The 16,057-nt window shown below is 35.7% G+C and overlaps 1 protein-coding gene across 2 annotated transcripts in view; it reads right to left on the reverse strand.

Moving 5' to 3' along the window:
* LOC111507927 (uncharacterized) overlaps positions 1-16,057 on the reverse strand; it is an 83,351-nt gene that overhangs the window by 4,297 nt on the left and 62,997 nt on the right. For both annotated transcript variants that reach the window (XM_023163311.2, XM_023163314.2), the window contains exons 3-4: positions 13,819-14,025; positions 12,685-12,807 (exon numbers count right to left, since the gene is read on the reverse strand). In XM_023163311.2, coding sequence (XP_023019079.2) covers positions 12,685-12,807; positions 13,819-14,025 — 330 coding nt within the window. The remainder of the gene's footprint in view (positions 1-12,684; positions 12,808-13,818; positions 14,026-16,057) is intronic.

A 16,057-nucleotide genomic window follows, 5' to 3' on the forward strand; every position in this document is an offset into this window, starting at 1 on the left:
TGCGAAACGCCATGACCTAATGCAAGGGTCCCTGAGAGTTAAAGGTCATGAACCACTCTCTGCGTTCTTCCGTTCAGGTAACATTCCAATAGTTTCACTGAATCAGGGTGGAATCCAAAGAATTTTAATTTACTAATGAAAACCTCATGATCCATAGTATCAAATACCTTGCTGTAATCCAGCAGGATCAGACAAGTAACCTTTCCTACATCAGTTGATCTAAAAATATCATCAACAATATTTGTTAGAGCTGTGGTGGTGCTAAATCCTCCCCTGAAGCCAGACTGAATCGGTGGTATAATGTGTTGTTTCATTACGTATTCATTGATTTGATTGTATATATTTTTTTCAAATGCTTCAGCTAGAACTGGCAGAAAACTAAAATGGTGGCAATTTCCAAGCCGTAGGTAATGTTGAGTTATTTATGCAATAATTGTATATGTATGTTATATAATCGATAAGAAAATTAGAGATCAAATTGAGCATTTTCAAGGTCACTGAATCGAAGCCCACTGCGTTACTTTTTATTGAGTTTATACATTCAAGCACTTCCACGTTGGCAGTACTAAACACAAAATTGCCTTTCTGATTATATGAATCTTGCTTATATTTATTGAGTAAGTCTGTATGACCTTTGGTTTTAACAACGTTAGGAATAGTTGTGAAGTGTTTATTCATTGCATAGACATCTATCAAATCATCTGGTGATGTTATGTCAGGGTTTTGATATATAGCCAATTGCCGCAGGGCCTTCCACAAGGTCTTTGGATTGTTTTGATGTGATACATAGTCAAGGTATGCTTTTTTCTCACGTAGCAGAAAGCGCAATTGTCTCTCCTGACATTATTATTAACGATGCCAGGGTTTTCGTGGCATTGAATTGAACCTGGTTACTGCCACCAGAATTCGAAATCACATCTAAATCCTCATTAAGATACGTATTATCCTGCTGTTGGTGAAGATGTGAATCTGCTGTTGGTGAAGATGTGAATCTGCAGTCGATGTCCTGGAATCCAAATGTAATGACGAGTCAAGTGTACTGTCGTCAGCAAAGTATAATAAATTTGTTTCTTGGTTTTTTCCAAGTAATGAAAACACTTTCTCAACACCAGAACAAAAATTACGGTCTCTCGACGCGTGTTTCGCTAACCAAGTTAGAGTTCCCAGGACGCTTTTGCTTTTGTTGCAAAACATATTGAAGAAATCAGCATGGGATGTTGCAATTGTCAAGAGCGTAGTTAAGATAGTGCCTAGGAAAATTAGTAACATATCTGCCTAAAAAGGTCATCTGGAAAATAACAGTCATCAAATTTTATATTGGACACCTTCGATATGAACACAATAGTCGTGAGAAGTTCTCTTAATGTCTCCTTCTTTCATACTTATTTGAATGGGCATTTTCTCAGTGGGAAGGTTGAAACGTTTCGCTATCCGCACATTGCATTGCTCAAGATTTACAATGACAACTGAGAAGAGTCCATTACGCTGTTCAGCTGACCATTACCTTTCTAGCAGTGGCCATGAGCGTAACTCAATGATAATATCACTTTTCAGTACAGGAAATCAATGGTTTACGGCAGTTTCTACAAAAACACGTACACATGTAACTAGGAAATTTTATTGATGCACTTATCACTGAAATTCAGATCAACGAGTTTCTTTATGCAACAAATGATCAATAATTATCAAGAGAGTGCCAACGCGAACGGTACTTTAAGTACTACTGCTTGACATGATAGATACAAGAACTCGTCATGTTTGCGTCGAAATGGGCATCAATATGAAAATACTAATCAACTAATAATTTTTAAATTCAAGACGATAAATTATCACTTCACTAACTGAAAGAATGGATGAGATGAAAATTTACTTTTTGGAAACGAGTTTTTTTATTTATACTCTTTCATTTTTTATTCGATATTATTGAATCATGAAATACATAATACATAATACTGTTCATAAAAGAGGACATATGCCTCCTCACTCATAAGCGATTCAGGTGGAATTGGGGACACGTGCGAATCGTTGTATATACGCCACGTGCCACTATAAGGGTGTCTACAACATGATGTGTAATGCCCGTTGTAAGTAGTCCCACTGCGATTCGAAAGTGCATATAGATTATAACGACAAGGAGCCACATTTTCTGCTGCATAATTGGTCATATCTAATTTTTCTAGGGAAAAGTCGATGGCAACCTTCAATTTGCCTTTGAATCTTTCCGTTGGAGAGAATATTTTATATGAAATACTAAAATACGGGAAAACTTATGGATTGATAGGGACTTTGTGCATTTTCTTCTTTCCTTGCACCTCAAACACGTTGGTTTCAATCTACATCCAGATTTTCCTCTCTTGTGAAGAAATAAATCCAAGATTTGTGACAAACTCAATTGGTCAGTTATTTGTGGTATGGGGAGGGACAAATCCCAGAAAGGATCGAAGGTTATTGATGAGTGTCCACAGTGAGGGCACTTCATAGTGGATTTTAATTCTATTGAGGTCCTCATGTGAACCATATGTATAGAGAATTGGAAAATTAATAAATATCAATATAATAAAAGAAATGTTGCTGCAAAAGAATTTTTCTTCTAGTATTCATCTTAAAACAACTGTGGGCATAGTTCCATTATTATCGTTAAAGTTTTCTTCCTATTTGTTAAAATTTACGACTTTCAAATTATTTGTATATGAAATGAATTCCTGTGAGGTCAAAATTCGCATCTATGATAGGTAGCAGTATGAATGTTTTCTGTCGTGCATAGTATGAAACTCTCCTGTTTTCATTTTGATGATGCATATATGTTTTCGACAGGTTTCAATATTCAGAAATATCTCTGTTGGTCGTTATTTAAATTGCCCGAATATAGCTCAAGAGTGGTTGAATCCTAGACATGGTTCAGGAGAGAAAGTGATAACTTGCAAGTGAAATTACCTATTTAATAATATCCTTCAATTTGATATATATTTTTCTCAATACGTGAGAATGATAGATAAATTGAGGGTTAGGCAACTCTTAAAGAGTTTTACAGCGATATAATGAACCACACATGTTCAATCGATTAACCTTCCAACCCTCGCTCTCGGAAAATCTTAGATCTTGGATATTCCAGTGCTGAATCAGTGTATTGGAATATATTTGCAGAATTTACATTGCACCAATATGTGCAAACTTTATATTTCCGACACATACCTATATCCATTTTTCATACTTTAAGGATTACGTGAAAAATCGAAAGATTTTTTTTCTAACATTTATTTCACAATCAAATATACTTTTAGTGAATATAATATATTTGAAGAGAAACATAATATCGTCAATGATGATACATAGTCGAAGAGTAACTACTACTCACAAAAATTATACAAATGGGAAACACTTTTCAGGAGTAGGCTGAGATTGAGAGTTTGGCAAAACAGAATTTTGTGCTTGAAAAACATCCTTGATAACGTATTTATTGATGGAACGTCAAAAAGTGCATCTTTGGGAAAGAGTTGATAGATAATGAATGTATTCTTCACTTTGTGAACATCTGTATCTGTAGAGTAGGGAGAGTGAGTGCAGGCCCACAGCATTTAGGCCACATGTAACCCATTGTACAACCTCCCAAGGAGATATCCTCCTGGGTCATCGTTCATCCTGTCATTTCCAGGAAGGTGGATAGGTCTCTGGGACACATCTTCTTTATATCGGCAGGTGTAGGCCAAGACCCACCGAACAAACACTCTCTTATTGACGATAACTTCGGGCATTCGCATAGGACATGCCTGATAGTTTCATCTTCCTGTCACACATCTTGCATAGAGGTGTGTCCACTAGCTCCATATTATGGAGGTGTTTCCTTAGTTGACAGTGGCCAGTTTGAAATCCTACTGTTAAGCGTAGATTTTTCCTGGTCATCGCGAGATATTTCTTCAGTGCCAGCTTCCCAGGGTTGCCCAGGGTGATCCTGGCAAGACTGCATCCTTTGATTTCATGACATCTCTTTAGGGATTGAGCATGGGTGTGACGTTTGGCTGGTTCCGCAATTGTCGAAGTCATCAGGCCGTAGGTGCCACTGAGTCCTAAAATTCTGAGTTCAGCCGCTTCCTCAGCAATGCGATTACCTTTACTCCTGTCGTGCCCTTTAATCCACCTCAGGATAATGTTACTATCTACCGATACTTTGGCTAAATCTTGGTGCTATCAGTTCAGATTGTTTTTGTCAGAAATTCCTTTCCTGGTTATTTCTTTCGTGGCGATTGAGATACCAGCCAGTCCTGACTTCGTGAACATATTGTGTACTATTAAATTTGGTCTTCTATAAAAAAATGAAATGATGATCTCTTCTGGTAATGATACATATTTATCTTCACCTGGTCGATATTTCATGTCTGAATTTTTCAATTTGCGTTAAATATTGAAAATATAATTCATAATATCCATCATTCTGGAACTACCAACGTGATAACCACCAAGTAAGCCTTCATGTAGTGGGACAGTAGTTGGTTGGGTTAGCGTGAGTTGACGGTGGCTAAAATGAGGCTGTATTAAGTGGAGAGCTACCCGTTAACATCAACGAGGTCGCCTCCCACTACTCAACCATGGGATCGTGATGTGGCGTTTTTCGTGCGGTCATCCTGAGGCACTACAAAGAAGCCTTCCACTACTATTAGCCTTCCTAGACAGCACCCAACCCTTCTCCTTTTCCTGCATGTGAGAACTGATGGTATTGTAAATAGAGTTGACCTAGTTTTGTAAAGAGAAATATGAAATGAAGCATTTTCCTTCTGGTCCATTCCACTTATTCAATCGACCGCTACGTAGAAGGGTGGCTCAAACCCTATGTTCAACCCGAGCTGAAAATATCACGTTCAAACGTGATACCTCAGTAATCCGTAGCTCGCACAAGTTTCGATTGTTGAGGGTTGTCGTTCGTAAGGGGGCAACAGCTGGTTAACGGAAGAGCATACTTCAACATATGCGAGCATCAAGTTTGAAAGGAAAGTCAACATGATTCTATTTGGTACGAAACCTTTGTAAAAACTCCGAAGGGCTCATACAGAAAAAGTTTGTGGATCATGATGTGTAGGCCTGTGTCTTACAAATTGTCCGATGTTTATGGGCTTATAAGTCGTGGTCTGCAGATTTCTATACCTAGTGTTTAGTCTAATACTGCTGCTGCAGACATTATCCAAGGGGATGTAGTAACAGTCCTGGTCCATTTGTACTTATGACGGGACTAGGGTCGACTGTTCTCGTACCTGATTGGTCCGACCCTTCTTCAATTAGTGAGAGAATCTTTGTATTATGAGTACCAGTAACCATGTTTAGGCCCATGTTTAGGCTCTCTGCCGCAGTAGCAGACGAATTGTCAAGTATAAATATTTGCAGACCACGGCTAATGAACCCGAAAACGTCGGACAGAACGTTGATTGTTTGAAACAAGGAAATGAGTCCCAAGAAACTGCTTCCAAAACGTTGGTCGCTAAGATACCACCTCAGTGAATTTTTTTATATCAGAAACCTGAACTGTTTCACTAATAGTGAATGTTAATTGCAGGTGCATATCTTCACCGGCAGCAGAAGCAGGTACAATTCAATGCCAAGTAAACCCAGTAAATGGTTTTTTTCAAAAACATAAATATCTCCGAACCGAATGTCAGGACTGATAATTCCGCTTTCTGCTTCGATGAGTTTATTGGGGAGATTGGAGACACTAACATCACTTGCAAACTTGAGAGTCTGGAACATCGAAGAAAGGTTGGAGATTTGTTACTCTTTTATAGATACTTCCATGGTAGGTTTTCAAGTGACTTGACACATTTGATTCCACCAAGTGCGGTACATATCGGAATTACGCGACGAACTGTGGCTGCTATTCGTTTTGAAGTTTCAACTCAGTACACCTCGAACTTCACTGTTCAAAAACTTTCATTTGGAGATCTGCGAAATGAACTTTATGAGAACGTATTTCAAAATTAATTTAATCTCCAGCGTTTCAAATCCAACGTAAATCGCTACATCCTCATAGGCAACGCTGTTAAAGCGCCTTAAGGATGTTTCTTTAGTGCTTGTGTTTTATCCTAAAAAATGTGCTTGAAGAATATCAAACTTCACTTTGTGATAGGTCCAAAGTCGTTCCTTCTAGTTTGATGAGAAGCTATATTTTCAACCAGTCATTTGCTTATTTCGTTGCTTTTCAAATGAAGGCAATTCGTTTATGGAGAGAATGTTCAATGGAAGATTGAATATCATCCTCTTCCAAGTTTCTTGAGCTTATAGAAAAACGGATTAAAAGAAACTCGTAAAAACCGTAAAACGCATCTTTATGGTGAAATCAATGAAATGTACGACGCTGGCAGAAATTATGAAGCCTAAGTAATAATATGCAGCTCGCCTGACCGTAATGATATTTTATTACTCTTGTGAAAGTGGTTTCACTTCATGTTCATATAAACCAGCATTCTAATTAGGATAAAGAATTTCGCATTCGCAATTAGGGTCTCATTCAGAGAAACACCTGTTGCACGTTTTAAATCATTTGATAATCGTTAGAAATATGTGGCAGTTTGAGAAACGGTTGAAGATATTAGCGATGCAGGAATGTTCACCGATACCAAAAAAAATTCCTCAAGCTCAAATTCTTGACATGAAAATCATGTTTTATTCACTTATATTTTATTAGTAGTCAAAAATTATTACTGTTATCTTCTACAGTCTGGAAAAAATATTTCAGAAGTGGATTCTAAGTGGATGCCTCAACTAAGAATTGTAGAAACTTTTATCGAAAACCAGGAAACACTTCGTAGATCAAAATACCCGGCGATATCTCAAATAGTATGTTTTAAAACCATGTTGATGTAATTCATATTTATAGGAGAAGCAAATATTAAGAGCCGATAGTTGTTGGTTCACAGAAGGATCAAAAACACATTCATGTTCTGGAGCAGGTGTTTTCCAGTCGCAGACCCAGGACAGATATATTAACCTGCCTAGGAACCTATGCGTCTGTATTTTAAGCAGGAATTCAAGCTACTGAATTATGTGCGGAGAGATTAGAAGAATTCAACCTCATACACAAATCAATAAAAATATTCTCGGACAGTCAAGCGTTGGAAGCTCTTGGCTCCTACCGAGCAACGTCTAAATTGCTAGCAAAGTGCCAAAAACGACTCTCCTCGATAGGAATACGTAACAGATTGTCTCTGGTCTGGATTCCTGGCCATACCGACCTGGAACGCAATGAAGATGCTGACTCTCTTGCAAAGGAGGGTCTGCAAGCGGCTTCATCGTACCAGAACCTGTCATTGGCATCGCTTTGCGCTTTGCCAAACAAACACTGAACACCTGGATGGCAAGAAGATTTATGGACTTCTGGCAGAATCTTCCAGGATTGGCTCTATCTAAGGCGTTTATTCAGCCTTCGAAGCTTGATACCAAACAGTTGTTGGTTTACAGTAGGGATGAACTACGATGTCGAACAGGCCTTCTTACAGGTCACTGTCATTTGAATCGTCATAGGCAGAGACTCGGACTGTCAGAAGACACTGGGTGTCGCCTCGTTTTGGAAAATGATGAAACAGCAGAGTACATACTTTGTGCTGGGGACTGAATCAAGTTTTTCGAGTTTGTCGGAGCCGTACTCTTACTATCTTACCTGAAATACCACACCATACAAACTGATCAGCTTTGTTAAGAAGCTGGGTTTATTTGGTCGAGTGTGAATAGGTGTGAGCCACAACAAACTCTTGCGGGTTGCGGTGGAGGGTCGAATAGACCCACTCACTTTGGGCCTAACCTAACCCAACCTAATCCATATTTATTGTCTAACATGTGGCAACATAATATCCAATTAGCATTGAGAATATGAAATAGTAAACTCAACGGAAATTGATATTGACAACTTTTATTGATTGATATCAAGAGGAAATGAGAATATAAAACAGTATTTATCGCAAACGCTTCTATCAAGATTCTGGTTTGAAAATGTTTGGAAGTCGTTCGTCATCAATTAGAAAATCAATGAAGCATTTGATCTTTCAATAATGTTCCAATTAAAAGAGGAATTTCGAGGAGAGATAGGTTTTTGGGAAAAAGCTATTTTCTTTCACTTCTCCACTTTCATACAATTGTGAAAAACTTACAAAAATAAGGAAAAAATATATTTCAGAATGAATTATTTACAAAAATGTGTAGATCATACATAGAAGTAACTATCGATTTATTGTATGAAGAAAGGGAAGTGAAAGCAAAAAAGTTTATTTTTTTTATTCAATAATGTGTTTTGAAGACTATTCCAATTCTAGTGGAGTTGTACTGGTAGGTATGATTTTTTATGTCTCTTGAAGAAAGTGCAAAGGAATAAATTAATCAATAGGAAAGAACGACGGTCTAGTACATTTAATGCATTATTTGAAGGGAATGTAGAACAAGGAAGTTCTGTTCCACCAAAGAGCTGTTGATAATTCGTTGGAGACTGAATGATATATTTCTATGTAAGTGAAATTTTATATAAATGATCTTTCATCTATTACGCTGTGTAATATGCCTGTGAATGATATGTTTCAATTCCACAATAATGCTTGGAATACAAACTTAACAGATAAAAGAGATTTTCATGTACTGCAATGTTCATATGGAAGTACTTTTTCCTCTGTAATTTTCATGTGGAACTAGTTGTTTCAGAAGGGATTTTTCTCCCAGTTTGTATCTTGGAGAAACTTCGATGCATGATGTTTGTAGACAGTTTACTCCGAATTTAATTGCTCTTCTCCGTTCTCAGGAAGTTTTTTACGTTTTTTTTGTATGAAGATAGAGAATTATATACTTCCATGTCGTAGCGAAATGACAGTTTAGTTTCAACTCACAGAAAGCAAATACTTTCCGTAGAATGTAATAAAAAACTTATTGAAACCTCAGCTATCACAGGAAGAATTGTCAACATAGTTTATAAATAGGAATAGATCCAATATAAATTTCCTTGAACACTTGATCTGAGAGTTTGTCAATTAGAGGAAGTTGGGCAAAGGCTTCAAAGTCTAACTGATCAACATTTTGAATCCAAAATCTCAGCTCAGGACTGATACAGTTGGAAGATATTCACTCAAAGTTGAAGCCAAAAACCCTCTAAGGAGTACATCAATTTGGTGTTACTCGTGTTAGATGTTTCAGTATGAATTACAACCACCTTGAGGTCTGGTTAGGTTGGTAAGCTTCTTTCTGTTAGAATAGTAGATGTGTATTGGTGACACTTGGTTGAGAAAACCACGATCATAAAAAACATCTACAAATTCAAATTTAAGGTTTGCCATTTGCCTACTTCGATAACTGCTTTTGCTTCAGTCACTAAACATTCATTTCTGTAGTGAAATCTGGACTTGATGCCATGCTGGTACATATTGCTTCCTAATTTATGGTTGTTCTATTAATGACTTACCATGTTTGTGTTTTTTTTTGTAACAAAATCGAGAAATCACTCAGATACAGCCTACTGATGAGAAAAACTTAGATCAAACTAGGCATTTAGGCTAGAGTGAATATAGGCTTTCAAATAAAGCACATTTTTTATGATATAATTATGTATGTAGAATGTTTTCAAAACAATACAATCTTCAATCTACTTCCCCTTGTGAGTATTTTCCATAGACGTTCACATATTCGTCGCTGGGTTCCTGAGATGCATCTCTACAAACTTGACAGACGTGGAACTGGTTAATCTATTCAATTCACCAACGATGTACAAAATACCGTTTTATATAAAAACAAGGTAACATTCTTAATTTAGCTTTATCAGTAGAGTTAGAAAGCGTACAATGGGTATGCGGTGTTCAACTACGTATCACTTTCTTTTTCGCATAGATCAAACCGTGAAGATCAGTTAATTCGGTACATTTTGTGCAATATTATAGCTCTCACTGAAATATATATTGTTTTATTTTCTAATTCAGTTATCGCAATATCTGACCAATTATTATTTCGTAATGATTAAAGTAAAAATGATTGACTGAATATGATGAAATATAGTGAATATCCATTCAACAATGGGTCATTTGCTATTTCCGATGTAATAATTGAAATGAGACAATAATTCGAATGTGCATCAAGTTTTTTTTTGTTATCGAACTCCAAGACAAATATTTGAGACCCGAAGTATCATAGACAAATATTGTGATCAAATTTGCCTGATTTGATGCGTATATGTTAATATACGCATCAATGATATGAAGAAATTACATCAGAATTTTACATTACTTCTCATAATATTATGATCAAATTTGCCTGATATTATGTTAATATACGCATCAATGATATGAAGAAATTACAGTAGAATTTCACATTACGTCTCATAATGATTTTCCACTTCGAAACGATTTGTGAATAGCAATAAAGTCTGTTTTATTCCACCAGTTATCATAGTTTTTACCATATCCATCAGTACATTGGTAGAATCTGTCAGAATTTTATAAAAAAGGAGTATGGGGAAACCTATAATGTGCAACAATCATGTATCCACAATCAAGTATCAGCCAGTTCTATTCAATTAGAGAATATTATCAGCAAATATGTCAAACTAGAGGAATATCAAACGAGAAGAGAACAATCTTTTTGGTTATTTTTGACTCTAACTCCACTACCGAGAAAAGTTGAGGATTGCTTTAAAATTTTTTAATGTCATCGAAAAATTCCTATTCGAATCCAGTAGTATGGTGGGAAATGTTGATTTTCGTCAACTCTAATATGAATAATAATAGTAAGTATTCATTGTGTCGTAAAATACAAAACTACACACAAAAGAACCAAATACATTCAAAATGATATCAACCACGCCCAAAAAACAGGCAAAGAACATATGGTACAAACAAACTGACAGGATTATAATGTACTAAAATTTAAATATAGGATAGAGAAAATAACTTTTGTCTACTTTCTACAAGATTTTTATCTATTACGACCGGTTTCGGTTTATTGAAGCATTTTCAACAAACAAAGTACCGTGAGCATATATTATCAGATAAAAATCAGCTATATATGGACAGCTACAAGAACAAACCCCACAATAAAGAGAGAAAACATGAAAAATCTCCATACGAGCAGTAGAGGAGGGGAGATGAATTTGTTGGAAGCATTGGACAATATTCTTGTTGACTGGACAAGCGTACTTATTCATCAAACTCAAACACCTGTTCAGTTTTGTAAAAAAGGTATCATCTTTCCTGGAGTCTTTGAAGTCCACTAGATACTCTTTAGGACAACAAGAGGATTGTTCCGAATTCTTGGGGTTCTTGTTGAATACTCTTCGTGATCAAAACAATATCAAAATCAATACTCCTGACCGCTCTGGACTGAATGATTCCGTACAGCCCATCTCGTCTTGTGTTTGTAAATCTTTTGCTGGAAAAATCCTCACTTGTTTACTTTGTGGTAAATGTTCAAGAAGTACCGAAAACTTATGTGAATTTCTGGAACTTCATCTAGCTTTTCCTAATATGACTAATAACCAGTCCGTGTAAAGCTTATTATTAAATCATCTGAAAATGGAATTTTCAACAGGTGATGATCGACTAACTGACTGACTGTTATAAGGAAACAAGTATAGCTGAGGCACCAGTCAATCTAATAATAACACTGATGATTTTCAAACAAGACTCAACCTCTAAAGGAAGCAAGAAACTCTTTGGAAGGTCCGAAATAGATGAACATTTCAACCTAGCATACCACTATTATAATATTCATGCAGTCATTGTTCACTGTGGTTCTGGCGTTGAATTTGGTCATTATTACGCCTTGGTCAAAGACGAAACGGACTGGTTTAAGTTTGACGATAGTCGTGTCATGAAGTGTTCTGGCGATGCAATGAATTTATTGGAGCCTCTGGAGACACCCTACATTTTGTTTTATAAGAGAGAGAACATTGTTAGATCAAGATCTTCAGATGATGTGGTGCTGCAGGTTTTTCCGGGTTTTCCTGCAGCTGAAAAAGCAAATGCGCCACTGGAATCAGTGAAGTCGCCCCGGAGCGCCAAATAAATTTTATTGTTGTTTTTATTTTATTTTTATCGTTGTTTTAATGAAAGTAATTCTATTAAATGAAAAAGTTTCACACTGTAGGATGACAATATAATATAATCTCATTTTCAAATAATTTTCAACAAAACTATTGGATATTTTGAAACTGAAAGACTGATATTGAGGGAAATTCAAAGGATTTTTAACGGAATCTTACTCGACCCCCAATGCTATCAAAAATCGGTTGAGTTTGGATACGAAGTAAATAGTAGTTGAAGAATAATAGATATAAAACGTTGTTTTGGAAAAGGTTGAATTTGAAAAATCAACACCTCAAAACAAATATGTGGATAGGTTGTTCAAAAAATCATGGCAGAATTTGAATATCCAATTTTTCAACTTGCCGGCATGGTTAAATAACGTACATAAAGATGAAGAAAACTATGGTATTATTATAATGACCTTAGTGATGTTTTATAGTTCCATTATAGAAACAACTCCGCGTAAGATATTCAACAAAATATTAAAGGATAATTTACTATTTGTGCAGCGTCACCACAATAGTGGCGAGGATTGTTTGAAAAAAATTGAGCTGTTATTTCGGTTTGTTCATCCTAATCACCGGTTTGGTATAATTAACAATAATGATCGAATTAAGTAGAAGTCAGTCAAAAGTTATGAACTGAGTAAACTTACGAGAAAGTCTATTGATATAGTCCAATGTAGGGGGTTCCCATTCTTCTTCTTTTGGACCCCTTGGTCGTTTCCTCACAGCCTCTTGTCTCGTGGTTACATTATCCGTAGCTAGTCGTCCCATCGCTACAAAAATCAATAAATTTGCAATTCAGAAACTTCATTTTATATTGTCCGAATTAGAGGATTGAAATTTAATTCTTTCATCTATGTGTACCTTCATCCATGAACTTTCATAAAATCATTTCTCATAGTACTCCACAATATTCCCATGACTATTATACTAAATGATAACCTGATGAATATGAAAAGAAAACATAACCATGTGAAGAAACTTTGAATAGAAAAAGTTGTTTACCAACTCACAGCTCCACAGTTTATGAGATATTAATTGATTTACTAAACTTTCATTTTCATCTGAAAATTATGTTTAAATAACTAACAATATTAACCAAAACTTGTCAAAAAATACACAGAGTTTATTAGACTCCGGACACAATTTGTTGACATGAATAAATGAAACTGATATAAAGTGCTTTTCTTTAATGTCCTCCCCTTTATTTTTTGAAAGGGTCAACTCAAAAAATTGAAATTTGTGATAATGGAATGAATGCATGAATACTTCAGTTTGAAGTAAAATTGACAGATGAAACTTTCAAGATGGCGACTGAGCGCCATCTGGGAAAAAAATTAAAAAGAAAGGGGGCCTTGTGACACATCTTTGTGAAGTTCCTGACAAATGCTTCACAACCCTAGAATATGGAGTCAATATCTTCACCTACTACAAAATGGCGGAACTTTAATAATTACCTGAATACATTGACATTTAACTACATAATATGATGAAGAAAAGAGAATCGAAACTTTCTATTTATTATCACTTCTATTTGTAACTAACGTTACTGCAGTTTCGTCCTATACGGACATTTCCAAACTTATACATATATCCAAGTATTCATGCATTAATTTCATTATCCCAAATTTCAAATTTCTAGAGTTGATACGTTCAAAAAATAAAATGGGGGGAAAAAGAAATGCACTGTATCAAAATGTCATTGAGAACCTGTCTGCAAAACAAATCCATGAAAATTTATATTTTCAAGAAAGAAAAATGAAAACAGTATTGAATTCACTTACGTATTTTGTGACGATCAGCTTTCCACTCGTCAAGACAATTATTAACATTATTATTATCCCTAGGTTTACTATCGTTGTGAGAATATCTCATTGCTTTTCTCTTCTCCTTGCTGGTGAACATGCATTCTTCTAGGAGCTCGAACCAATCCTCTAGTCCTTCAGAGGACCTGAGATAGATTTTACCATCTCGACCGAGGATGAGAGCAACTGGAAATTGAAGAAAAACCATCGTACTAAAATTTGAAAATGACTTTTCACTAGGAATATTTTTTAGTGATAAAGTGTAAGTCACAATATCGTCAATTCAATAAACAGGGTGTAACTGAATAAGTGTAAAACATTTGAGGTGGTGATTCCTCATTGAAAAAAAGATAGGATCTTTCATATGAAGAAACTTCATTGGAGCATCCCTTGTTGAGATACCTACAGCCCCTTAAAGAGGGTTCATAAAATTTGTATAACAATTTTTTTCACAAGAACTGAAAAAGTTACAATATTGAAATTAACCTGACGTTTTGTACTACCAAAAAGACACTTAGCCAGTAATTTATTTGGTTTACCCCATGGTTGTAAGGGGTGGAAAACGCAACCCCTAAAATTTATTTCCAATGTAACTTTTTGTCTTATTATTTGTTCACCATTTAAAAATTTATTTCCGATAGCCTGTTTCATTCTAAACAAAAAATGTCTTTTGGGTTTTTTGCCCAAAATAAACCAGTTCGCAGCAAAACATTATTTTACGAACAACTACAGAGATACATCGTCATAAATGCGAACTGGATGTATTGTTATTTTATAGTTAGTACCTGATTCTCTCTCTGATTACCCTGCACGCATCGATGATGCGGTTTCTTAAGTCCTTTACATCGCGAACTGGAGTACGATAAACCAAATGCTGTAAATGGCCTAAAATAGAGAAATGTTTCAGTTAAATGCTGATGTGCTACTTGACTAAAACGGGCGGGAGCCCCATCATGCATAAAAAACATATCCCTTCTGAAGCCCAAAGGAACTTCCTCCAGCAGTACTGGATGCACTTCTCTCAAAAATTGAGCGTATGCCTCACCATTTACTCGAGGAGGTAGAAAATGAGGCCCAACTAAATCATCCCCAATAACTCTGAGCCACACGTTAAGAGAAAACTATTCTTGATGGTTAGTTTCGACAATAGCGTGAGGGTTTTCATCAGCCCATATGTGGTAATTATCAAAATTAATAATCTTGTCCCGAGAAAAACTATATTCGTCTGAGAATTCTATCGTCTTCAGAAAGTCATAATTTCTTCTAATCATTTCCAGCATCCAATTGCAAAATTCAAGAAGATTCAGAAAGTCTCGCGGTACACTGCCTGTACTCGTTACAGATGGTAAGGGTATGAGAGTTGTTCCTTTAAAATTCGAAATACCGTCATATGATCAACATTTAGCTGGAAAGCAATCTTTCTAGTACTGGTAGTAGGTTGTTTTTCAATCAAATTGAGTACTGCTTCCTCAAGCTGTGGTGTTCGCACTTCTCGATGGCGACCACAATCCTGCGTTCTTTTGTCGAATAAACCATATTCTCGTAATCGTTGATGAAGTCGAGCAAATATTCTATGTGAAGGATGCTGCCGTTGAGGATACATTTCAGCATATCTTCTAGAAGCTTCTAACCCATTTCCCTACGACAGACCGTAAACGTAATGCATATCAGCCATTTCCTCATTTGTGCATACGATCATCTTTATCTACTGTTTTTCTTATGTCATGTTTTACTAAATTTGATGAGATGGAGATGAAAAGTTTGAGAATGGCAATCAAAAATAAAAATAGATGGTTTCGAAGCAAATATAACAAATAATAAAATAGATTACATCATGGTTAACGGAAAAACAGATTTTAAACAGATTTAAACAGATTTGAATTCCTAACATATTTTCAAAAAATCGTTGAATTCTTATTTCCATTTCCTTTGAAATTAATAGTGTTGCAATGTTTGGCAAAATTAATTGTGTGAGATTTTGATAAATCTATACAAAACATCCATGCAAATAATAAGTCGTGGTACATGACAAAAATTTCAACAGAAGAGGAGATTATTAAAAAAATTACTCTGTCATACTCCTGAAGAGTAAATAAATGTCACTATCTGAATACTGGCGTGTTTTGAAAAATGAATTGTGACACTGATATAATTGGTATTGAACTACGAAAATCATAAGAAAGAATCCATCAAAATAATGTTTGAAGAAAAGATATAA

The sequence above is a fragment of the Leptinotarsa decemlineata genome, unplaced genomic scaffold (assembly GCF_025532065.1).
Source record: "Leptinotarsa decemlineata unplaced genomic scaffold, Ldec_3_MD MMD2_P_RNA_scaffold_5, whole genome shotgun sequence".
Classification (NCBI taxonomy): Eukaryota; Metazoa; Arthropoda; class Insecta; order Coleoptera; family Chrysomelidae; genus Leptinotarsa; species Leptinotarsa decemlineata.